The following is a 27,658-nucleotide window of genomic DNA, read 5'->3' as shown; positions in this document are numbered from 1 at the left end:
TATATGCAGTCGAAATGCTGAAATCTTTACTTATGTCTGAAACTTAAGTCACTCATCCCACCCTCATGACTAATTTTCAATGTAAATCACCTTTTTAAGCAGACTTAACTATGCATCAGAGGTATCCTCATTTTTAATTTTGATATATAATAGATGCATTCAAAATTCTAGACATCAAAATCGTCAAAAAGGGAAATGTTCAATATAAACCCATCATTATAATTTATACCAGGTTTAAAATTTTGTATTTGTACCAGACGCGCGTTTCGTTTACACAAAACTCATCAGTGACGCTTGATTAAAAGAAAATTTAAAAAGGCAAAATAAAGTACGAAGTTGAAGAGCATTGAGGACCAATAATTCATAAAAGTTTTGCAAAACACAGCTAAAGTTTTGACAGCTTTTGTATTTCAAATTAATGTTTTTGCAGACTGACTTAAGTGAGTCTAGTATTCTTTCCGAAATAAATATTATATAAAAACTTTAAAAGATATATATTTTTTTACTTTACATTTCTCTAAAACTCTTGGGTAATTGCTTTTTGTACGGAAAATCTTCTTGGAAATCTCAAAATATCGGTTTTAAATGTTACTGAGAGATTATGGTGAACATGGGTGTATGTCATTACGTGAAGTTACATTAAATGAGCTATGTCACAGAACTTGTTAGAAAAATTAAAACAACCTTGACTCGTTTGAAAAATTTTACATTTATGTAAATTTTATTCAGAAACATTCTGATTCATTTCTTTCAAAATAGGTTAACATTTATATAAAAAGTATATACAATCAGCGATAAACGTTCTTAAATTTGAATTTTCATTTCAACTATATGTTGCTGGAATATAATATATTGCCTTTTTAATTTGTCGTGTTCATGATACAAACACGGTGGTAACACGATGGTAAGGTTATTGTTATTGTAAAATCAGTACCTGTTTCAGTATGAAGGAACAAGGAAGCACATTTTTCGTGTCATGAATTATAAATTGACGTCATTGTTAACACAGTAGGAGAAAATGGTCGTAAGGTATAACTAACCTTAACAGACTGAGGATCCTTCATTAATCCAGAATGCATTGTGTTTGGACCTGCACTAGCTCTGTTCAATGAAGCATTTGTTGACACTCTCGACGTTTGTCTACTCTCTTGGATATTCTGTGAAGAAGATATTCATCAATGTAGTGTTCTTAAGTCTAACATGTAATTTGAAAAGTGTAACATTCGATTGCTCGTGTCTATACTCTACCTGTAAAGCTTCCGTTTGTATAACATTTCAATCAGAATTTTGCATTAAATTACATTTTACCTTTGGTAAAAGAAATGAAGGTGCTCATCAACTTTCTTTTTTAAATTCGGCTGATGAGAAAAACAGTTATTGATATTTTGATAATAATTGAATTTTTTTTAATACGTTTTATTCATGGACTCTCGATTAATTTGGAAAGTTATGCATTTACAATTAGACGACTGTTTGAACATCATGATGTTTAAGTTAGAATCAAGAGGTAAACAGTGATACTACGATCTCTAAAGTCACAAAACTAACCTTATTATCATCTTGATCATCTTTTTGAATAAGTACTTCCGCTTCAGGATTTATTCCATCGCTTTTTCCATTTGATTCATTTTCGTCAGCCTTTTTTCCACCTGTCCTTGATCTTACTAACCTAAAAATTAAAAAAATACGATGTTATGAATCAAAGGAGATTGTGAAATCACGTCATAAGTCGGCAACACGGCAACGCCATTTTGAACAAATTAAAAGACGGTCTTAAATACTATACAATTATTTATATAACATGTCCAGCTCAAAATACATTTCTAATCATGCTTCCTTGATAAAAGGTCACTGCGTACAAGGAAGCTATAAAATCACGAGTTTCAAGTAGTGAAATTGAAACAATGCCTTAAAAATACACGGATACCATCACAAATTGGTTGACTGTTATGGAATATATTTGCCGTAACCCCAATTATGAAGATGACCTACCGAATAAGACCTATCAAAATTATAAATACTCACATTATCAGCATGATCGATGCCACTTCTTAATAGAAATTGCTAAACCATTCGGAGTCTCGTAAATTTTTATTTTTTTGCGAGGTATCATGTTGGTCAGTTCTTCGATTGTTATGTTGTGTTTTTTGGTTTTTGTCGTTGTATTATCAGTTCGTTTTCGACTTTTAAGTTCGGATAATCCTTTCGCCACTCCTTTAATGTGTCTGCTACAGACCTTCTTTATTTGATTAGTTAATCGGTTTGTGAATAAAAACGCCTGCAGAAAACATTAATCATAATTATATTTTCAAAAGCCAATTTTGATAATCTGCTCATAATATATTTCGCAAGGAAATTCGTATGTGTTGGTTGACTTCCATCGCTTCTATGGCTTAACTCATTCACTAGTTTTATGCTTATTGTTGGAGAGGCATTACACCAGCTTTTTATTGCAATGTCTACTTATGTATTCTTATATTTACATTCGATAAAACAAGGGTGCCAATGCAGTCAAGGCATAACTTATCTCGTTTAACTATGTTCATACGGGATTCTGTGTCGGTTCTTGTACTGCAATTTGTAGATGCGAGAATTTACTTACAGAAAACATCTGGTGTCAACAATATTGTAAGATTTTGACTTCGTCGAATTCACTCCAACAAATAAAGACAATGTTATGGTCAAATTGTGTGTCGACTTTATCTCTTGTCCTGCAACCATAATATCTATCTCGTTTAATATACATTAACGTAGGTCCCGTAATAGTCCAGTTTTTGTTCTGTGTTCACGAGCAAGATGTTTTCCCACTTCTCCATGTAATTTGTTCAACAAAAACAGGTCAAATGTATCCTATGTATTACCTAAAGTTTCTAAGCTCATGATACCTTTTTATTTTTCGTAAAAACTTCGTAAATGTGTAAGCTGATTTCTAAGCAAATGAATTTCAAGTAATGCTGCATGACTTTTATTAATTTATAGTTTTTGTCCTTTAACATTGTGAAGACAGGCTATGTTGTGCGTTGGGACAAACGGCATAGTTTCTGGATTTGATATATGTTTTGTAGTAAGTAATGATTCAAAATGACGTTGCTACCTGTCGAATCTTTGTTTCAAAATTCGCCGAGTATTCATCTGAATAAATAATCTCATGTTTCCAATCTTCCGGTTCAATTAATTTCAGGATTTGTTTATTCAAGTCCGAAAACAATCTTTGTTTTTTGCACAGCTTTTCTTTGCGGTGAAATTACTTGTTTTTCTACGAAATTCGAATTATCTTTTGTTCCTTTTACTACGGAATAGCGCTTCCCCCGATCAGATTGATTTGAAATTTTAAAGATCCATTGGTCAAGGCACAATTAATATAGATGATAAATTATGCAATGTGAATAAAGATAACTGTTCATCCATTAGATATGATATACAACCAACTTTTTTCCGCCCAAGCCAAAGTCACTGACAATACGAAATCGAAAATGGACAAGTACAATATTACGGACTCCCCCCCCCCCCCCCCGTGGACAATCTCAACAATAACAGCCATATATTATGTAAAATATCAGTACAAAATATCAACAGGGTGTAGAACCAAGCGCATTTATAATTATAAATATGTAGTTTTCAATTAGTTATATTTAATTTATCAAAAACAAGAGTAGTGTTAGTACCGATTCGATATATCTACGAGCCGAATTGATAACTTTGACGATATCTTAAGCAAGTTCCCTTTTGTAAATTTCCTCAGTAAAATAAGGCTATACTTAATTGTACAAAGATAAAAAAAAAAAAAAAAGCTTCGAGGTAACGGTAAAAAAAGTTTGCTACTAAGGGGCGGAAATAAACCTTTACCAACTATAAAAGCTATTTATTCTACAAAGGCCGAGAATGTAAGAAAACGTTTTTAAATGTTTGAATTTCTGTTTTAATTAGTGTTTTGTTGATTTTTCTGTATTTTCGTTTGTTTTTTCATTGCGTTGACTATGAGTTTTGATTTTGTTTAGGGATCACCGTGTCCTTTATTTTTCAAATTAATGACCATCCATTTTAAGCTAATTATGTCCATAATACCATAAAAAAACATATTCACCAAGTTTTATCTGGATATGAACAGCAATAAAGGAGAAAATTAAGAATTATTAATTTTATTTCTTCGAACTTCCTGACTTATGTGACGTAGTTTAAGTCTTTAAGCATGCCGGGAGTGGAAATAATCAAGCTTTATATAAAAAAATGCTTTGTACCTATAGTTGTTAATTTCTGTGTCAGTTTGGGCTCTTGTAGAGAGTTGTCTCATTGGCAATCATATCATATCTTCTTTTTATATTTCAAATAATTCAAAATAGATGGCAGTTTTTTGCAGATAGGAACCTGTAACCTGTGCTTATAGGCTCAAATAACAAACTGTTGGCTATATTAGAAACATTCAAGCATTATGGGTAATAAGTATCTTATAAAAATATTGGAAAAATATTTGAATACAGCTTATGCAACACAAGGATTAGTTACGCGTCAAATACATCAACTATTAATAAAACAAGAACTACTATACGAATAATCGGGAACTTACGACATACTTGGAATTATTAGTCCAATAATCTTCCAAACCGAAAAAAGAAATGAGAGAAAAACTTTATTTTTTTTGTGAATTACTCCCTGATTCGCTGATCACAAAATGAATGCATTTCAAAAAGAATATCCAGGGTGTTGAATAAACAGTCGTACTCCGATCTTATTTTGAGCAGAAGTCCGACTCAAACAGGGACAATGTTGTTTATTTATATAAGGAGTCTTGTATATGAGCCTACTGCGTGTGTTCATTACATTGTAAGAACTGTAAACAGTTTCCTCAAAAGGGCATGGAACAGAGAAGCACACCTCACAATACTGAGATTGGAGCTTATGTCCACTCTTATCGTTTAAGAACACGTAAACCATTCATTTAAAACCCTATTATAGTAATTTGAGAACTTCAACTAACAGAAGCCTTAACATGGATATATACTACTCAAGTGAGTTAATTTTCCAAATAAGGATCCGTGAGGTCCACCCATGTTTTTGTTTTTGTACGTCTGGAAATGTATTTGAAATAGATACCACCTTTTGTCTATGAATTATTAAAAACAATATTTATAAACCGCCAGATTATTTAATCTAGCTTGTATGGGAAAGGATTTGTATAGGCGTTGTCAAATCCCTTATAATAGGCGTTTGATAATTGAACAATACAATATTTTGAATTGAATTAGATGGAAAGTGTTCTCATTGGCAAACATACTACATATCCTTAATTTTATACTAATTCAGACATAGTATCCGATTGAGTACTTTACTCTTAATTTTTCAAGTAAATGAAATGCTGATTTTGAAATCTTTATTTATTTTTTTGTATAATTTATTATATGCCTGGTATCATTGGGTAACAGTGTTGTTTTCCTTTATTCTGAAAAAACTGTTTTTTAAGTGTAATTCTATAAAGAGAGAAAAAAACAGAATCAGAAATCAGGGGATATCCTTAGTATACAAAAATGTATGATTCGTGATTGTGTACTAACCAGAATACTGCAACTCCGATCAGTAGCAAAAGTACCAACACAACAGCAACAATTGCCGCTACGTCGGCATTTTTTTCTTCATCTGCTGATACTGTTGAACCAGGTGTTGTATTAATTTCTGTTCCATCTCCTGTAATAGATGTCGTTGAATTATTTTCATCCGACGAAAAAGGAGAAGACAAAAAAATCAGCTGAAATCGTTATTTGAAAAAGACATTCACTATACTGTGGATTCGTTTATTTTCATGGTTAACAATTTAGGAAAACTTGCATGTTCGTGGATATTAAATTTCGTGGTTTTTCGGAAATTTGCATACATGCCTATAGGAAATTTATCATTCGTTCACCATTTGATATCGTGGTTAACCTTTACCAACAAAATCCATAATCTCTTTTCCAAAATGAAATCTTACGACTTAACTCGATCGTTTTATTATGGTATGATGAATGTGAATGACTTACATCAGTTATTTTATAGAATTTTAAGAAATTTATCACTCACTTCATCGCGTTTGTTGTCGAATCTTTAGGTTTTTGTGGGTTGAATTTTTTATTTGTCTTTACATATTTTTTGTTTGTTTGGTCTTTGTGTTGTATAATCATCCGTAACACTTTTCTTTACTTTGCCCCCTTTGAATTTAATTCTTTGAATTAAAGAGGAGCAAAAGATACAAAAATGACATTCAAACTCATAGATCGACAATAAACTGACAACGTCATGGTTAAAAAACGAAACGAAAAAAAAAAGACAAACAGCACAAAAGACATAACATAGAAAAATTAAGACTAAGCAAATAAGGTACACAATAACTTTTAGATTTACACATGTGATTGAAGTCATTTAAATATACGATTCATAAAAAATTAAAGCAAAAAAAAGCAAAAAAAAGCAAACACGGATACAATTTTATAATTACTAATTTTATTTGACACATATATGCATTTAGTTTATTTCATTTATATCAACGATCTAAATAAATATTAGCTATTGAATAGATAGGAATAATACGCATTTTATCGACATGTCAACTATTAAAACACGTAATGTAACCGAATCCTTCTGACCAATTTTATATTCTTCAATATATATCAATGTTTTTTACAAATTAAAGCCACTGAATTACCCACAATACTGCACCTTTCATTATATATCAACAAATTAATAAAAAAATAAAGCCATCGAATACCTCAGAACAATACTTTATGCATTGGTAAATCAACTATTTCAACACATAACAGCAACTGAATCACTACTCCGAACAATTCTTTTTCATTCAATATATCAACGATCTTAACAGATTAAAGCCACTCAATAGGTCTGACCAATACGTTATCCTTAATATATAAACGATCTAAACAAATAATCGCCCCTGAATACCGGTATCTGAAAACAGCCACTGCACCGCTCCTGGTATCCATGATAAGTTTGTTCAGAACACTATGTTATCGTCTAGTATATCAACGATCTAAGCACATAACTGCCAAAGATTTGCTTAGAACAATTGGTCATTAGGCAAATAAATCACTGATTCGCTCAAAACAGTAGCTTTTGTCAGTCAAGATATGCATATCAGTCACAGGAAATTTGACGTGTTTCACGTTATTTATTTGATTCAGCAGCATATCAGTCTTCATGGTTATAATACAGACATTGATCAATGTTAAACCATTTTAATCCGTATTTATCTTTTTAATTTTTTGATGTTTAATTTCGTAATGTTTTACAAATCTTGCAAATCCAACTAAAGCAATATTTACAATGAAGGGTTAAACTTCTCATTCCGAACATAAAGGCCTCATTTATCTAAAATCATTCATTTCTTTAAAAAAAATTACTGTCAAAGAACATAAAAGCATGTTATTCGAGCATACCCAATTGTTTTAAAACTGAGACTTTAATGTTAAGTTTTGCTGTTTGTATTATGGAAGAACAAATCCTACATGAGAAAAAATGGAATTAGGAATCAGTGAATCTTATTTCCTTCCAATATGGATACAAACATACTGCTCTGACTAACCTTGCTATTTTTAAGGTAGTAAATTTTTACTGAAATGATTTCTAGCATACCTTTCTTAAATTCTCTGTTAAATAAATTGCAGATAAAAAGGAAAATCCCTGAAAGTGCTGCGATCGTAAAGGTTGCATTTCTGTAAATATTGACAATGCAATTTCCCATAGGAACTCCTTTTACGACTAAACCTGTACCACTTTTACTATTAAGTTTTGAAAAAAATCTTATCCTAGAATTGAAAGTTCATATGCACTACAATTTTTTCCAAAGGTCAAAATATAGGGCTGTGCGGCATATTTTCAACGTTTATATACCCTGAACTTCTCAGAGTTTAAACTAACACTAATTTTCTTAACTACCCCTACCTCGAATGAAGGATTACCATAGATTTCAATATAAACAATAGCACATGTATATCTACTGGTAACATTCACAAGTTATGTCTCTGTGAGATTGAACACAGATAGCATAACTGGGAACCAGTATGTAAACAAAATTAATTTTCTATGCATATTCAAGATCTTCCCAAAAGAGACGTGGTTTGAGAAACAGCTGTATTTACAAAGTGCAACCTATAGTTGTTTTCATTTCTAAATTCAATTAACAGTTTATGATGTTGGAACATAATCCTTTTTGTTTGGTATCATTGAAAAAAAAATACCTTAATGTCAATGCAGTAGAATAAGTACTCAATTCTTAATTTATAAACCAATAAATCATACATTAATATGATAAATCCTCTCTTAAAAATATGCGAGAAATATGTTTAGCTTACCTGGAGTAACATGTTTTGGTTTTTTAACTCTTGGCATGTGTTTCTTTCCTTTACCTTTGGGTTTTATATTTGCCGTGGGTTCTGTTTGAGTATCTGTCGCATTATCTAAGTATGAATAATAAACATAAATTTTACAGATTTAAATTGTCTTTGTACTGAAAGCTTCGTCTTTAAAATATCTGCACACGACACCTGTTGTGTAGAACATCCTTTATCAGATACGCTAGAAAACAAAAGTTTGGACACAAAAAAGATTTAAAAGTTTGAGACCAAGAAAACCTTCAAAACTCTCACAGATCAAGTTCACAAAAGGGATGTTTGCAAACTAATTTTGGATTAGTTCAGAACAATACTTGCTCCTTTTATTTATCAACTATCGTAACAAGTTACAGACAATAAATCATTCAAAACAATACTTTCACTTTCAATCTATAAACGACGATACATCTGTATGGTTAGAAGATGGATTCACCTTGTTAAAACGGAAAATGATAGACTTATGAAAAAAGGATTCATTATGACTTAAGCAACTTGTTAAGTTGAGCTCTAAGATAAAGAACAATGTTTACAAACTGGACATGGTCAGTTGATACGAAAATGTAAATGTATGCAATATTGAACTTTTTAAAAGGAAACTTATGGGATATTGTAAATACAGGTTCTTACCCTTCCGGAGCAACTGAGATCACGTTTTTGGCGGGGTACGTGTTAGTTAGTCTTTAGTTTTCTATGTTTTGTCATGTGTACTATTATTTGTCTGTTTGTCTTATTCATTTTTAGCCATGTCGTTGTCAGTTTATTTTCAATATATAAGTTTGAATGTCCCTCTGGTATCTTTCGCCCCTTTAAAGAACCTGTGTCACTCTACTTGGTCAATGTTTATATTCAACAAATAGACGAACAGGACACCTTCCAACATTGTAGATGAGAAAATATTTCATGACAAGAATCTCCGTTTTTTTTTATCTTGTGCTGCTGATCATTTAGTAAGTTTAGTTTCTATCTATCTTCTTTAGTTTTGCTTGGAAAACAAAACAGGGCACAAAGAAGCCTCATTCAATGACAATCACTCCCATAAAAAGAGACAGACTACTAACTATATGGGCAAAATTTGATTATAAGTAGATCTTGCCTTACTGCTAGTTTTTGTGATTTAAAGTGTCTATTTATCTTTTATAATTTTTATCATACAAGGCAAAACACATCGTCATTAAGGGCAATATCTCCCAAAAAGGAGATGTCCGGCGATTTTTTCTATTCGTCTAAATTGAAGATCGTCTTGCTGATAATTTTTGCTTATTCAAATTTCTTATTTTCTAACAGTTTTCAAAACAATAGACAATTACTTGCATTTTACCCTTATGTTCTTTTTTTTTTAGCTATGCCGGCAATCTTGGTTTACAGCAGGGTCATCGGACACATTCTATTTTATACTAGATACTTCCTTGATGATTGTGGCCAAGTTTAGTTAAATATTGTCTTTAGTTTCAGAGGAGAGGATTTTTGTAACAGTTAACGAACGACGACGACGAACTAGTCGCCAAGAGATGAAAGAAGTTCACTTGGTACGTCGGGCTGGTAAAATCACTAAAGTTCCAAAATCAAGGACTTACAAATATGATAAAACATTAGTACGAGACTGAACGTTCTGTTTAAATCAATAATAAACAAGAAACATGAACGAATAATTAAGGCACGTTTTCGCTGTGGACCAGTTTGCATTGAAAACGGACGATTAAGAAATGAGGCACTGTTGATATTTCTGCATCTAATGCGATGACCAATCAGTCGAAGATCGAAGACACATCCTACTATATTGTAAAGCTAATTACAATTTTATATTTTCTTTACTATTTGGATCAGTGAACATTGAACAAAAATTCTATTGATGATATCATTTGTTAATTTGAGTTCTGAGTGGTGTACTTGAAATAATCCTTTTATAAATTTCACAGACGAAATCACGAGTTGGCTGACCGTGATGGAATACATGTATTTGTTTCACAGACGACCACTGACATGTTTCAATTGTCGTGACCAATGTCCCATTCTCTTTTCCACTGGTATAACCTGCCGCATTGACATACTACCTGTTTTGTACTTGTATAAGCAACGCGACGGATGCCAAATGTGTAGCAGGTTCTGCTTACCCTTCTGGGCACACATCGGAGATCACCCCGGTCTTCGATGGGGTTAGTGTTGCTCAGTCTTTACTATTTCTATGTTGTTTTTTTGTCTACTGTTGTTTGTCTATTGGTGATTGTCTTTTTTTTAATCCAATTAATATAGTATGCGGTTTCAACAAACTCGTTCTTTTTGTATCTTAAAAAATATTGCTTTAATGTCAATGCAATAGAATAAGTACTAAATTCATATATGTATGGGACTTAATTATAAAATTCAAAAGATTATAAATCATCTCTTAAAAATATCAGGGGCTATGTTTAGTTTACCTGTCTAAGCTGGTTTTGTTATTGTATCTAATGTATTGTGTTTCTTACCATTACTTTCAGGTTTAATATTTTTCGTGGGTTCTTCTGCAGATGCACTGCTTTTAACTTTATCTAAATGTGAATAATATAAAAAATAATTTAGAGTTAAAAATCTTCTTTGCTCACATGATGAAAGCTAGGTCATTCAAATTTCTGAGAACAAAACCTATTTCGTGAATTATCTTCATTAGGAACACTTGATAGATATAGGAAGATGTTGTATGAATGCCAATGAGACAACCTTCCATCCAAGTAACAATTTATCAAAGTAAATCATTATAGGTCAAGGTACGGCAATCAACACGGAGCCTTGGCTCACACCGAACAGCAAGCATTAATGGGGCCCCAAAAATACTAGTGTAAAACCATTCAAACGGGAAAAACAACGGTATAATCTATATAAAACAAGAAACGAGAAACACTTATGAACCACTAGAGAACGGATTTGGGACACAAAATGATTTATAATCTTGAGGACCAAGAAAAATCCATGCGATCTAAACAAAGACAATCAACATCGCCACTGGTCACTTTCACAAGTTTGATGTAGCAATCTCATTTTAGGAACAGTTACAAAATAAAGAACTGAGGTTACAAACAGTACGCAAAATTTGAACAATTCAAGTACTGAAAGAATGGTAACTTGGTAGAGTGTATGCTGTTGTACTGATAGTACTTCGGCGATGATACCGTACAAGTGGTAGACAGCAGAAAGGAGGTCTGATTCAGAGTTCCATGAGCCTGACGTGTATTTTATATTCATCTTTAAAAGACAATGAATTGGAAAGTAAGTACTTTAAGATTATAGTACTTTCATTTGCAAGACGGTTATTTGCATTACTGTTATGCAATCGTACGGACATTACAAATCATTTACACAATGTATTTAACGTATATGTCCTGACTCTCCACCGCAGAAATATATTTCATTTCATTTATCTTTAAAGTGTTTGTCTCAAAGATATGCAAGTTGCCAAGTCTTCCATACGGCATGTATTATTGATGAATCACAGTATCAGAATCTTACCGAGTGCCAGTAGTGTAAAACCATTTAAACGGGAAAAACGACGGTATAATCTATATAAAACAAGAAACGAGAAACACTTTAATATGAACCACTAGAGAATGGATTTGGGACACAAAATGATTTATAATCTTGAGGACCAAGAAAAATCAATGCGATCTAAACAAAGACAATCAACATCGCCACTGGTCACTTTCACAACCTCCTTTCTGGTGTCTACCACTTGTACGGTATCAGTACAACAGCATACAATCTACCAGGTTACCATTCTTTCAGTACTTGAATTGTTCAAATTTTGCGTACTGTTTGTAACCTCAGTTCTTTATTTTGTAACTGTTCCTAAAATGAGATTGCTACATCAAGCTTATTAAATAAAACATAAAACCAACTTACGACTAAATTCTCTAAGTCAAACTGAACTACCAGTTTCTTATAAACAAATTTCTTTAAATAGATCACTCACTGTATCATGCGTGTTGTTTAATCTAAAGGTTTCTGTGTGGTGAATTGTTGGCTATGTTTTTTCATATATGTTGTTGGGTAGATTTTTTTCTATCTTCGATACATTTCAACCGTCACTGATGTTTATTATGTATAACGAAACGCTTGTCTGGCGGAAAGAACGTAAGCCTAGTATCTCTGATGTGGTTTTCTAGTCATCATTGGTTAAACATTTTGGAATTAAGCGTTCCAGATGAATGTTATCTCGTAAAAGCACTGTGGATGTACCCCATAATAGTTGTTTTAAAATTTTTGAAATTCAATTACTAGTAACATTTTATGCAGTTATTAGTAATTATTTTGTTTTGTTCTTCTTGAAAGAAAAAGAAACAATACATATATATCAATAAAATAGAATAAGTACTCAATTCGTAACATAAATATGCCAGTATGGCAGTAAATGATAAATATTCAGTATGAGAAATCATCTCTCAGATTTATGATAGGCTATGTCTACCGATTAGGATGAGGCCTATGTTAAGATTACCTGACTCCGTTGGTTTCTTATCTATTGTCTTGTGTTTCTTTTCTTTCTTTTTTGGTTTTATGTTTTCCTTGGGTCCTTCTGGAGATGCTTTTCTTGTCTGATCATCTAAGTGCGAACAATAAAAATATATGTTAAAGGCAAAAATCTTCCTTGCTAACTGGGCCTCCAGAAAATATAACATTGGCTAACCATTTCAGCGTTCCAGATGAAGGTTAATTCATAAAGGCAACTAGGACGTACTTTATTTATGACGTGTTTTTCCATATTTTTTTTAATTCAAATTTTACGCTTTATACTTGTATGGCTTGCAAACTATTTGATCTGATCGTCACTAATGAGTCTGGTGTAGACGCAAAGCGCATTTGGCGATCTAGTTATAAGCCTGGTACCTTTGATATTTATTCACACCACTGGGTCGATACCACTGCCGGTGAACGTTTTGTCCCCGAGATTATCATTAGCCTAGTAGTCATCACTTCGATGTTGACATGAATATCAATTATATGGTAATTTTTTTAATTTTTTTTTTAAATTATCTGTTTGCAAAAGTATGAATTATTTAAAATACTATTTAAGGATTTTCTTATCCCTGGCATTGATTACCTAAGCCGTATTTGGCACAATTTTTTGGAATATTTATCCTTCAACTTTTTACTTATTTGGCTTTCAAACTTCTTGATATGAGCGTCACTGATGAGTTTAACGTCTGGCGTATCAAATTAGAAGCCTCGAACTATTTACACCACTGGGTCGATACCAATAGTGGCGGACGTATCGTCATCGAGGGTATCACCAGCCCATGACCGTAGTCAACACTTTGATGTTGACATGAATATCAATGCTATCGTCATTTTTATAAATTAACTGTTTGCAAAAGTATGATCTATTCGAAATACTATCAAATAATTTTCTTATCCCAGGCATAGATTACCTTAGCCGTATTTGGCACAATTTTTTGGAATTTTTTATCCTCAATGCTCTTCAACTTTATACTTGTTTGGCTTTTAAACTATTTGATATGAGCGTCACTGATGAGTCTGGTGTAGACGAAACGCGCGTCTGGCGATCTAGTTATCAGCCTGGTACCTTTAATAATTGTTTACACCACTGGGTCGATACCACTGCTGGTGAATGTTTTGTCCCCGAGGGTATCACCAGCCCAGTAGTCATCACTTCGGTGTTGACATGAATATCAATTAGATGGTCATTTTTTTTTTATAAATTAACTGTTAGCAAAAGTATAAATTATTTAAAATACTATTTAAGGATTTTCTTATCCCTGGCATTGATTACCTAAGCCGTATTTGGCACAATTGTTTTGGAATTTTTTATCCTTCAACTTTATACTTATTGGCTTTCAAACTTCTTGATCTGAGCGTCACTGGTGAGTCTTATGTAATCGAAACGCACGTATCAAATTATAAGCCTGGTACCTTTGATAACTATTAGCAAGTTTCATTTAAAGCAGTTTTTGCAAACTCTTTTGTTAACAAATATTACAAATGCCTTTGTATTAAAAAACAAAAGAATAGTTACTGAATTAACTTTTCATATATTTGCCATTAAATAATTAATATTCAATATTAGAAATCATTTCCAGATTTTGAGAGATGATGATGAGCGAGTGTGTTCATAGGCATATTTTTAGCTTACCTGACTTCTTAAGTTTTGGTTTCTTGTGAATTGTCGTGTGTTTCTTTTTATTATTTTCTGGTTTTATGTTTTCCTTGGGTTCTTTTTGAGATGCTTCGTTTGTCGGATTATCTAAGTGCGAACAATAAAAATATATGTTAAAGATAAAAAATATTCCTTGCTAACCTTTTCAAAAATACAACATTCGCTAAACATTTTGGAGTTCCAGATGAAGGTTAATCCATACAATCACCTCGGACGTACTTCATTCATGAAGTTTTTTCCCCATATCGTTTAATTCAATTACAAGTAACATGTTATGCAGTTTTGCAAACCTTCTTGTTTGGTCTCTGAAAAATTCCAATGCGGCATTGACTAAATATCAGGACAATAGAATAAGTACTAAATTCATTGTATATATTTGCCAGTAAATAATAGAAATTCAATATAAGAAATCATCTCTCATAATTATTCATTAGTGGCTTTGTTTAGCAATAATATTAAGGGGCATTTGTTTAGCTTACCTGACTTCTTAAGTTTTGGTCTCTTATGAATTGTTTTGTGTTTCTTTTCATTACTTTTTGGTTTTATGTTTTCCTTGGGTTCTTCTCGAGATGCCTTGCTTGTCGGATCATCTAAGTGCGAACAATAAACATATATGTTTACAGATAAAACTATTCATTGCTAACCTGCTGAAAAAAATATATATATATATTCTTAATTCTCCGATCTAGGGTTATTCCCTTCAAATATTCTACAGAATAGAAGTTCAAAAACAACAAGATTTAAAATCCTTCAGATCAAGTTAAACCAAAACGACATAACAGAAACGTTAAAATTCGTCACACTGAGGTCAACTTCACGAGGAAGGTATTGCAACTTCATTTTTTTTTTAAATTACATAATTATGAGCTGAAGGATTACAAGCAGTTCGTATCATTTTAATAAAATGAAGAAAAAAGTCACGATTGATATTTCCATGCCCCTGAGGCGAGGTGCCTGTGAATACGGTTTAGTATTTGTAGATTACGTTGCAAAAAACTAGTATCATTCAGTAAACACGATATTGTTACAACATTGTATACATCACGATGTTAACGATGATGTAAACAATATATATAAGAGTTCTTACAATGTTAACGATGTTGACACGATATCGTGTTAACATTATAAATATCGCGATGTCGACAATATTGTTAACACAGTGTGTACTGGACATGGATGAAAAACCGTATACCGTCAAAAAAATAAAAATCAAAAACATAACAAGTAGTCATATTTTATTTGTTTGTTATTGGTGCCGATTTGAATATTTTCAAAAATGATTTTTTTACTCTTACAAATATATCACCTGGTTTAACTGCTCTAGGATTAATCCTGTGGTGATACGGACTTGATATCTTTATTTGCTTGTTAAAAGTTTCTTTATGCTGACATAGTCCGTCTTCTTTGGAAGTTGTCGTTTCAACATGCTTATCTGAAATAAATAAACAGGATCATAAGTGACATAGTTATCAAAGGTACCACGATTATAATTTAGTACGCCAGACGCGCGTTTCGTCTACATAAGACTCATCAGTGACTCTCATATTAAAATAGTTATAAACCAAACAAATACAAAGTTGAAGAGCATTGAGGATCCAAAATTCCAAAAAGTTGTGCCAACTACGACTAAGGTAATCTATGCCTGTGATAAGAAAATCCTTAGTTTTTCGAAAAATTCAAAGTTTTGTAAACAGGAAATTTATAAAAAAAAAATGACCACATAATTGATATTCATGTCAACACCGAAGTGCTGACTACTGGGCTGGTGATACCCTCGGGGACGAATCGTCCACCAGCAAAGGCATCGACCCAGTGGTGTAAATAGTTATCAAAGGTACCAGGATTATAATTTAGTACGCCAGACGCGCGTTTCGTCTACATAAGACTCATCAGTGATGCTCATATCAAAATAGTTATAAACGAAACAAATACAAAGTTGAAGAGCATTGAGGATCCAAAATTCCAAAAAGTTGTGCCAACTACGGCTAAGGTAATCTATGCCTGGGATAAGAAAATCCTTAGTTTTTCGAAAAATTCAAAGTTTTGTAAACAGGAAATTTATAAAAAAAAAAATGACCACATAATTGATATTCATGTCAACACCGAAGTGCTGACTACTGGGCTGGTGATACCCTCGGGGACGAATCGTCCACCAGCAGAGGCATCGACCCAGTGTTGTAAATAGTTATCAAAGGTACCAGGATTATAATTTAGTACGCCAGACGCGCGTTTCGTCTACATAAGACTCATCAGTGACGCTCATATCAAAATAGTTATAAACCAAACAAATACAAAGTTGAAGAGCATTGAGGATCCAAAATTCCAAAAAGTTGTGCCAACTACGGCTAAGGTAATCTATGCCTGGGATAAGAAAATCCTTAGTTTTTCGAAAAATTCAAAGTTTTGTAAACAGGAAATTTATAAAAAAAAAATGACCACATAATTGATATTCATGTCAACACCGAAGTGCTGACTACTGGGCTGGTGATACCCTCGGGGACGAATCGTCCACCAGCAGAGGCATCGACCCAGTGTTAACCCGATGAAAAATTGACCAATTCATAAGTGCATGCTTATTGATGTAAAACCTTTCATAAAAGGCTAAACCTCATTGAACCATTGCTAAAAGTTGCAATGGACGTCATGGGAAGACTTATTTGTTTCCACTGAGACGAGTAAAGTCGTGTCAGATTAATTAAAAGAATGTTGTATGATATGCTTGACATTTGCAGACATTTCTTAGACTTGTTTGCAACAGACACCCATTACGATACACAAAATGTTTGTAATAAGAGGTTCAATGAGGGGTTAGAACAATAGAAAAGCCGACGGTCATTGAGTCATTTAAAATCAAGTTACGACATTTAGAATAAAGTTGTGGATAGTTTATCGTATTTAAAAAGTAGAACTTAATTTCATCTAACCAATACAGAATCAATCAAACTTCTTAGTTAAATAAACCAAAAAACAAGTCAAGCTTCTGGTTTTCAATTGGTTATTCATTAAAACTGATCAATTTAATAAAAAGTTACCTTTCTGATCTTTGAGTTGCATCTGAAAAAGACAGACAAATCTTACAAGCATGATCAAGTATGAATTAAAACTGTGAATGAAAAGATCATTTTTATATATGTTCAGTTCAAATTTAAAGACACTACAATATGTCTTCTATCACTTAATCATTGTTCATATAACAATAGAAAAAACCTTGAAACGGGAGTCTAAGGAAAATTGGGACGGGGTTAATTTAATTTGAAAAACAAGATATTAAAAGCAGATAAATATTTACAAAAAGGGCTTCCAACGGTTTTTTAGCTGAGTTCGTGACTTTCTTCTCAAGCTGATCAATCTAGCGTTTGAAAATAACAATGACATGTCATATTTTTATTGGTCTAATTTCTATGTTTTTATTAAACCCAACGTCTTACTACCTGAACTATCCCCACCTTTATATTGTTACCATTTAATCAAGTGAATGCAAACTCTTATATGCCATAATATATAAAAGATTCAAATTATTTGAACTTAGTACCGATTTTTAGTAAGCTCCGATATCTCAGATTTAGCTTCCTGTGTTGTGTTTTGTTTACTGTTGTTTGTCTTTAATCCCCTTAACCATATACAGGGTATTGTTGTTCTTCGTCCAATAATTTGTATTATTTTCTTAGAAGCTGCTTTTTTTATGGTGTGTGTTAATTATGGTTGAATGCTAGCATCGAAAAGATAGACTCAATTTGTGGATTAAAAAAAAAGACCATCGGGCGTTGTGTAGATAATAAGTTAATTATAACTCCGTATGATAGTTATAACACATTCAAAATAAACATGCAGGAACTTCTTAGGAAGAAAGATAAGAAGTTAGCAATATCCTTTAACTCTACTTTCCGCTATATAGATGACGTTCTTTCACTAAACAATTCAAAATTTGGTGACTATGTGGAACGCATCTATCCCATCGAATTGGAGATAAAGGAAACTACAGATACAGTTAAGTCGGCTTCATATCTTGACTTACATCTAGAAATTGACAATGAGGGTCGGTTGAAAACAAAACTTTACGACAAAAGAGATGATTTCAGCTTTCCAATTGTGAACTTTCCATTTCTAAGTAGCAACATTCCAGCAGCACCTGCATACGGGGTATATATCTCCCAATTGATACGATATTCCCGTGCTTGCATTTCCTATCATGATTTTCTTGATAGAGGGTTACTGCTCAAAAGGAAGCTATTAAACCAAGAGTTCCAAATGGTGAAGTTGAAATCATCCCTTCGTAAATTTTACGGACGCTATCACGAGTTGGTTGACCGTTATGGAATAACCGTTTCACAAATGATATCGGATATGTTCCTTACGTCGTAACTACAATCCCCTTCCCTTTCATGAATGTGACCTACCGAATTAGACTATTTACCGGATTTGTAATCACATAAGCAACACGACGGGTGTCACATGTGGAACAGGATCTGATTACCCTTCCGGAGCACCTGAGATCACCCCTAGTTTTTGGTGGGGTTCGTGTTGTTTATTCTTTAGTTTTCTATGTTGTATCATGTGTACTATTGTTTTTCTGTTTGTCTTTTTCATTTTTAGCCATGGCGTTGTCAGTTTGTTTTAGATTTATGAGTTTGACTGTCCCTTTGGTATCTTTCGTCCCTCTTTTCAAAGCCAGCATTAATTGACAATCATGATTTCATTTTTCATTGCGTGTTTAATTTTATTGTGCGTTAAATATCTATTATCAGACAAAAATCAAATCACAAATAGAACTGTGTGACGTTGATTGTCGGATATTGCTTCAGATACATAATTTTAGACAAAAGAAAACACTATCGATTTGAAGCAGTCCAGGGGAAAAGTTTTTGCGGATAAAGAATCCGTGTAGGTTGTTTGTTTTTGTTTTGCTTCCTTCCTTTCTTTTCCGATTTATTGGACACAATCATAATGGTTAATTACATACTAGTACATATAAATCATTCATTCGTATCATGTTATTACTACTTTGAATGCATATTGATTTATTTCTTGAAAATTCAAAGCTTTGACTATCTTTTCTCACCAGAATATATCTAAGACAGTAAGGGTAAAAAATTAGATAAATACATTAAAAGTCATAATGCTGAATGCAGAAAAGCGCCTCGAACGCGTGAATTTTATAACTTTAAGTTAGTATAACACTGGGACAATATTTCTGCTCCCAGGTGAACTGTTAGTCCCCGGGGGTATCGTCAGCGCAGTCAACTCAGTTCTTCGATACATCTCTTCCTAAACTTATTCGTTTATTAAAATATATATGTAAAGAAACTAATGTTTCAACTCCCTCAGGCGAAGTTTATTTTGCTATTTTTAAGGTCCTTTTTTTATCATATACATGTACATTTATAGCTCTTTAACGACATCCTCGGCTTTCGAATTTATGGCTTTGAGCGTTCCTAATGAAGGTTAATCCAGTTAAACGCTTCAGATTCATGAAATTAATTACGTGTTGATTTTCATTTTTTACACTCAAATAAGTTAAAAATAATAAATAGGTTGCACTTTGTAAATACAGCTGTTTCTCAAACCACGCCTCTTTTCGGGAGATATAGAATATTCATAGATAAATATTTTTTTTTACGTACTGGTTCCCAGTTATGATTTCTACATTTCATCTCATAGAGAGATAACTTTGGAATGTCATATGAAATTATAATCCTAGTACCTTTGATAACTATTTACCAGTAAATATACATATGCATATAATTGTTTATATTGAAATATGTGGTAATCCTATGTACAGTCAAGGTAGGGGTAGTTAAGAAATCTAGTGTTAAGTTAAAACCCTATGAAGTTCGGGGCATATACACGTTGAAAATATGCCGCATTTTTTTTAGTCTTTTTGACCAAAATAAAAATAGTAGTGCATATGAACTTTCCATTCTAATTTCTAGGAAGAATTTTTTTCAAAATTTCATAGTAAAAGTGGTACAGTTTTAGTCGTAAAAGGAGTTCCTATGGGAAAATGCATTATCGATATTAGCAGATAATTTAACCTGTACTCTAATTTGAACAGTAATTTTTCTACTTAAAGCGACTATAACTATATTGCTAAAATTGAATATAAAATTGTGAAAATCGACGGATCAAGTTAATTTAATATGTTTTTTTTAATGAATGATAAATTCAGCATGTCTGTTAAAATATATATTAAACATGAGAATGTACATGCACTATTTACCTACCAAATTGAGGGGGTTTCCAGATTTTGCATTTTGAGTGTTTGCAACATTTCCGGGAAAGTAACTTGTTGCTTCTGAGCTAACCGTTATTGTAGACTGGATAATTGTTAACACCAATACTAGTCCACTACAAATGGCTGAAATCATACAAAGTTGAGACATTTTATGTAAAATATTGTTAGAATACTGAAGTCAATATATAAGATAACTACATATGACAAGCAATTTAGAAAAATACAGAAGAGAACAAAAATTATGATCACAACTAACAGTATATATAACACAAGAACGAGAAATTATCATCTAGTTATTTCCAAGAGGAAGCGTCTGGAAAATTCTCTTCGCTTCTAGGAAGAATATAATAAACAAGAATGTGTCCATAGTACACGGATGCTCAACTCGCACTATAATTTTCTAAGTTCAAAGGATCGTGAAATTGGGAACAAAAATCCAATGTGGTATTGAAATTAGTAAGATCATATCATAGGGACCACGTGTATTAAGTTTCAAGTTATTTGAACTTCAACTTCATCAAAAACTACCTTGACCAAAAACTTAAACCTGAAGTGGGACAGACGGACGAACATACGAAAGCGGTAACGGTGCAGGCGGTGTTGCCACGATATCAGAGACGCAAAGTCAACGATCTTTTTTACGAGGGCGTTGGATCGATACTAGTTCCGATACCTGTACACTTTTCAGGTAATCAATACGACAACTAGCGGCTAAATACGGTTTCAGCATTATTCATCAAAACTAAACTCACATCAAGACAGACAGTTTCCAAGTTAACACTTTAAAAACGTGATGTAATATCCTTGGAAATGAAACCTAGATTTTTGTTTTGCCTTTAATATTTCTTGATGTCCATTAATACACTTTACGTGTATGGAGACCTTTCTGAGGATGTCCCCTTATTTTTTTTCTCGTTGGGACATTTTATTCCAAATTGCTGGTTTTTTTTTAAATTCTCTACCGTAAAAATCCCCCCACCTCCTTTATTCATCCTATAATCAGTATAATGTATTCAAAGAATTTAGTTTTACCTAGACCCACAAAATCTAACAAACCAAAAAAAAACCTATAAAATGTGATTAAATCTTTACTGAGGCTTTCAATGAAATATTACTGGACCAGTCGTAGTGTTTCAGATTAATCTGCCCTAGTTCAATATAATTTAAACCATATATTATGTACAAGAAATTATAGACTTGTAAGTATTCTGCCAATCAAAGCACTTTTTAATCAATGTCGAACACATTGTTTATTTTAGAATTAATTATATCAGTTTTTGAAGCAGACTATGGCTGTCAAGATAGAAAAACAGAATTTGACCGAAATAAGTATATTGCTGTTGTATTATTAGACCTGTCCAAGGCATCTGACTTCCTGTCGCACAATCTCCTGTGTTTACTGAAACTTTAAGTATGTTGAGTTTAAAAATCTGCTTCATCATTTCAAGAAAATTATTTGTGAATAATAAATGTGTTCAACATTGTAACAAGTAAGATATTCCCTCAATGATCAATTCTGCAGTACAGCTGTCCTTTTAAACATAATGATCAATTCTGCATTCTAATGCAACATAGTTGTAACGTTCATTTTGATTGGATAACGTCACTTATTTACATGGTATCAATTGACAATTGATGCTATGGGACGTACGCGCAAGCGCAGACGGCATATGACAAATTTTAAATACATGTTTTTATGTTGTTTTCTGTCAGTTTTATTAGAATGGAGATAACAGTATTGTATTTTAAGCTCCGACGCATCAATTGGGGATTTGATGGTCGCAAATACCCGTTTACTGTCTCCGCTAACGCGTCGCCAGTAAACTTAATTTGCGACCATCAAATCCCCAATTGATGCCGTCGGAGCAGGTACAGCCTGTCCTTTTAAACACAATGATCAATTCTGCAGTACAGCCTGTCCTTTTAAACATAATGATCAATTCTGCAGTACAGCCTGTCCTTTTAAACATAATGATCAATTCTGCAGTACAGCCTGTCCTTTTAAACATAATGATCAATTCTACAGTACAGCCTGACCTTTTAAACATAATGATCAATTCTACAGTACAGCCTGACCTTTTAAACATAATGATCAATTCTACAGTACAGCCTGACCCTTTAAACATAATGATCAATTCTACAGTACAGCCTGTCCTTTTAAACATAATGATCAATTCTACAGTACAGCCTGACCTTTTAAACATAATGATCAATTCTACAGTACAGCCTGACCTTTTAAACATAATGATCAATTCTACAGTACAGCCTGACCTTTTAAACATAATGATCAATTCTACAGTACAGCCTGACCTTTTAAACATAATGATCAATTCTACAGTACAGCCTGTCCTTTTAAACATAATGATCAATTCTACAGTACAGCCTGACCTTTTAAACATAATGATCAATTCTACAGTACAGCCTGTCCTTTTAAACATAATAATCAATTCTACAGTACAGCCTGACCTTTTAAACAAAATGATCAATTCTACAGTACAGCCTGACTTTTTAAACATAATGATCAATTCTACAGTACAGCCCGACCTTTTAAACATAATGATCAATTCTACAGAGTACAGTACAGCCTGACCTTTTAAACATAATGATCAATTCTACAGTACAGCCCGACCTTTTAAACATAATGACCAATTCTACAGTACAGCCTGACCTTTTAAACACAATGATCAATTCTACAGTACAGCCTGACCTTTTAAACATAATGATCAATTCTACAGTACAGCCTGACCTTTTAAACACAATGATCAATTCTACAGTACAGCCTGACCTTTTAAACATAATGATCAATTCTACAGTACAGCCTGTCCTTTTAAACATAATGATCAATTCTACAGTACAGCCTGACCTTTTAAACATAATGATCAATTCTACAGTACAGCCTGACCTTTTAAACATGATGATCAATTCTACAGTACAGCCTGACCTTTTAAACACAATGATCAATTCTACAGTACAGCCTGACTTTTTAAACATAATGATCAATTCTACAGTACAGCCTGTCCTTTTAAACATAATGATCAATTCTACAGTACAGCCTGACCTTTTAAACATAATGATCAATTCTAAAGTACAGCCTGACCTTTTAAACATAATGATCAATTCTACAGTACAGCCTGACCTTTTAAACATAATGATCAATTCTACAGTACAGCCTGACCTTTTAAACATAATGATCAATTCTACAGTACAGCCTGACCTTTTAAACACAATGATCAATTCTACAGTACAGCCTGACCTTTTAAACACAATGATCAATTCTACAGTACAGCCTGACCTTTTAAACATAATGGTCAATTCTACAGTACAGCCTGACCTTTTAAACACAATGATCAATTCTACGGTACAGCCTGTCCTTTTAAACATAATGATCAATTCTACAGTACAGTCTGTCCCTTTAAACACAATGATCAATCCTACAAGTACAGCCTGACCTTTTAAACATACTTTTGAACGACATTTATTTCAAACGAACACATTTTCAATCTTGGTACATGTATATATGATGAGTTAGTAACATAAAACAACAACATGTAGTTAGAGCAAGTGTGGAAAAATCTATGGATAAAAATATTAATTTTAATCTTGGTGGGAACAAAATATAATGTGAAAAAGAAGATGAATTCTGTGTTGTAACTTAAGATTTTTAATTATAATGCAGTAATGAGTATACTTACATTTGACATTTCACTGCTTTTTGCAATGCTTTAGAATATGTTCAATACTTAAATTAGTATACAATTACTACTGTGTTAACTTTTGGCGTGTATAGACCGATTAGTACAATGCTGCATACATGAAGAATATCTATAGCGCTTTTGAATGATGATACTGCTGAGACTTCATTTTTAATTACTGTAGTTTCATCATTTTCTGTGTTTGTCATAAATGCAAGAATGCCTTTCGTGTATAAATTTACTAGTACATATATAGTATTTGCATATCTTATGTATTCTTCTAGATTGTAAAACCTTTTTTTTTTGTAAGATCTTGTGTTTTGTATGCTAAAATGTATCGACTCTATATAGAGATGTTAATAGCATGTATTGTATTGGTCCTACATTGTGTTCTTCAATCAATATCCCAACTTTTTCATGACATAAGCAAACATGGCAAACAGTAACAAACCCGTGTTATAATCAAGAACAAGTCCCGCAATGACTACTGTATTATGCGTATTTGATTTCATTCTTTGTGTGTGGTTTATATTTCTTTTTTTGAAGTTTGTGGATCTTGCAGACTGATCTTTTCAGGCATATAGCTATGGTTTAGGTGCAGTTAGTCCAAATATTTATGACGTCTGGCAATTTTTTTTATAAATTTTAAAATTTGACACTACTCTCCCGTCTGCACATTGTTGATCATTGTTATTCACGATAACAGATATTTGTTAAGGCTTTGTGTTAGAACTACAGATAATGATTGACTTATGATGTTGACCTCTTCATCCAGAAATCGTCTTGAAAGTGTGCGTAAGTTGTACTTGTAAGAAATGCGCCAAGAATAAGCAAAATACGAAGAAAACAATAACCTTAAGTTACAAATCACAAGCCTTTATCTTTTGAATAATCTATTACCATACCTACCTTTCCACCTTGAATTCATATTTCTCCTACATTCGCCTTCTTATTATGATAATTATCAATAAGGTAAAAAAAACACCGTCTGCAGAGCCGTTTTTACAAAGGGAGACAACTTGTACAAACGTTTAAAAAAATCTTTGCCGGAAAAGTATGTATTTTCCGGAAACTTATTTCAATAATCACATGAAAGAATAGTTCATGAAAGTGGTGAATAATTTTTAAAAATTGGAGAGTTTCTACAATTTAATTCAAGTGCTACACCTATATAAATAAAAAACACAATTCGGGACGCATTCCATTTACGCGCATTCATTTTACAGGTATAAACACAGAAAAAGTAACCATAACTCGTAGTAAACAGAGGCGGATTCAAAAGGGGGGGGGGGGGGTAGTTGTGGGAGTTGAAACCCACTTTTTTGGACGATCATAGCATTTCGCCCCCTTTCTATGTTGTTTCGTGTAAAGCAGTGTGCTTCAAATATTGAGCGCGTTACGACATGTAAAATCAATCCTTTTCAATCTTAAGTTTTGGTATTTTTTTTACATTTTTATCATATACCTTGTGGGCCCTTAATTGGAAATTAAATATATCTTATCTTATCTCTTATCTTATACTGTATGTATTTCCAGAACTAAGGACGAGAAATAAAACGGACTTATCCTTGTCGAAATTAATAGTTAAAAAGATAAGTATAATCTAACTGTATTTACCTCAGTTTTGATATTAATTGAATTTTAGTAAATAAAGTAATCATATTATTTTTTCATATTGTTGTTTTGGTACATATTATCATTTAAAAAGGAACACTGAGATTGCTTGAAGTAACCGAGATAAGATAACTATGTACATATTTGCTATTCGAATGTTGAAAGGGATGTAATCGTGCTCGATTGGAAAATTTAAACTGCAGTTATGGTGGTTAATTTTTCAAAATATAATACTTGTACTTAATAAGCCGACATGAAAAATATGCAACGATACAATTTCACCAATGTGGCTTGCTCTCTCAAAACATTTTGGCAAACTTGATCATTTAAGGTTTCATTGAAATATATGCATGCTATGGCATGAAAACAAATATATTTGTTGTAGTCATCCATCATTCAGTTAACAAGTGTAAATTACGCAAACATCTCATTCAAATAAAAATTATCTTTTATTTATGTCATAGTTTTATAGTTGCATGAAATTATCACTTATAAACCGTGCATATAAGACAGTGAATAACAGCTTTAGTGAAACAAAATTTAATAGTTTTACATGTTCAACCATGAGGTGAATTGCAATAGATAAAAAAAAAACATTGAAGTTTTCATGATCATAATTGTCTTGCAGTAGAAACGGAAATACCACACAACTTTTATTAACTGTTCTAACGATCTTGTGTTCATGTACTGTTTGCGTATAACTTAAAAAGTAGATGAAATACAGAACCTGTGTTCTCGCTTCGCTTACAAGCTCTCGTTGAAACATGATATGTATATCAATCAGATTGGTTTTGCTTTTACTTGTGATTTTTGTAGGGTATGTTTTCTAGTATACCTTTACTATTTAGATACATGGTCTTCCTGATCAGTTGCGTCTATTGGTATATATTTGATTTAACATTTGTTCGAAATTAAAAGGGAAAGGATGAAATTTTTCAACCACACAAAATGTTCTTGTGCCTGTCGGACTATTTTTTTATATAATAAATGCCGTGAAATTGTGTCTTTCTTTCAACATGGGACGGTTTCGTCTTTTGCATTTGTCAATTATAAAAGACTGGATACTCTCTATGTCTTGCTTTTTTGTTGTTGTTGGGATCTTCTCTCAGTAAAGTATACTCCATATTTTCTTTAATATAACCCCAAGGATCGACCATGGTACATAAATATCCTCATCCCTAGACTCTCGTCCGACAATAAACCCTTGCTGAAAGGGACTCCCGTTTTGATGTACGTAATATATAAATCCACAGCCACGTTTGAAATGGTTATGTCAAAACCATTGTCTCGGGTAGCACTTGAATAACTACATTGTCACTTTATAACAGCTTGTCAGCTGTAACGCAAAATGTCTGCCCGTATACATACACACCTTCCCCCCTCCCCAAGTGATAGTCCAAAATCTAAATTAACCACCCTTCTTCTCTGTCATCATTCCCTAATTGTTAATAAATTCTTGTCTGAATATGCACGAATTCACGGTTGCTGGTCGTCAGAGCAGGAAACAACGACTCCTCGTCAATTGATTATGCTTATTCATTTTTTATTTGTTTTGGTCAAAAATATGCATGTAATATTTTCCACTGAATGTTAAAACAATCAA

The 27,658-nt window shown here is 32.6% G+C and overlaps 1 protein-coding gene across 8 annotated transcripts in view; it reads right to left on the bottom strand.

Annotated features, from left to right (window-relative positions):
• Nucleotides 1–25,464, bottom strand: part of LOC139512909 (nucleolar and coiled-body phosphoprotein 1-like) — a 45,615-nt gene extending 20,151 nt beyond the window's left edge. For 6 of the 8 annotated variants that reach the window (XM_071300871.1, XM_071300876.1, XM_071300877.1 and 3 more), the window contains exons 1-12: nucleotides 25,351–25,464; nucleotides 20,739–20,872; nucleotides 17,550–17,571; nucleotides 15,824–15,949; nucleotides 14,997–15,107; nucleotides 14,494–14,604; nucleotides 12,841–12,945; nucleotides 10,838–10,900; nucleotides 8,337–8,441; nucleotides 5,550–5,679; nucleotides 1,549–1,669; nucleotides 1,041–1,157 (exon numbers count right to left, since the gene is read on the bottom strand). In XM_071300871.1, coding sequence (XP_071156972.1) covers nucleotides 1,041–1,157; nucleotides 1,549–1,669; nucleotides 5,550–5,679; nucleotides 8,337–8,441; nucleotides 10,838–10,900; nucleotides 12,841–12,945; nucleotides 14,494–14,604; nucleotides 14,997–15,107; nucleotides 15,824–15,949; nucleotides 17,550–17,571; nucleotides 20,739–20,872; nucleotides 25,351–25,369 — 1,164 coding nt within the window. In that variant the 5' untranslated portion in view covers nucleotides 25,370–25,464. The remainder of the gene's footprint in view (nucleotides 1–1,040; nucleotides 1,158–1,548; nucleotides 1,670–5,549; nucleotides 5,680–8,336; nucleotides 8,442–10,837; nucleotides 10,901–12,840; nucleotides 12,946–14,493; nucleotides 14,605–14,996; nucleotides 15,108–15,823; nucleotides 15,950–17,549; nucleotides 17,572–20,738; nucleotides 20,873–25,350) is intronic. The other 2 variants (XM_071300872.1, XM_071300873.1) reach the window with 2 other exon arrangements.
• Between the last annotated feature and the right edge of the window lie 2,194 nt (nucleotides 25,465–27,658).

Source organism: Mytilus edulis, chromosome 2 (assembly GCF_963676685.1).
Source record: "Mytilus edulis chromosome 2, xbMytEdul2.2, whole genome shotgun sequence".
NCBI lineage: Eukaryota > Metazoa > Mollusca > Bivalvia > Mytilida > Mytilidae > Mytilus > Mytilus edulis.
The sequence above is the reverse complement of the archived record's forward strand: the minus strand, read 5'-3'. Positions and strand labels throughout refer to the sequence as shown.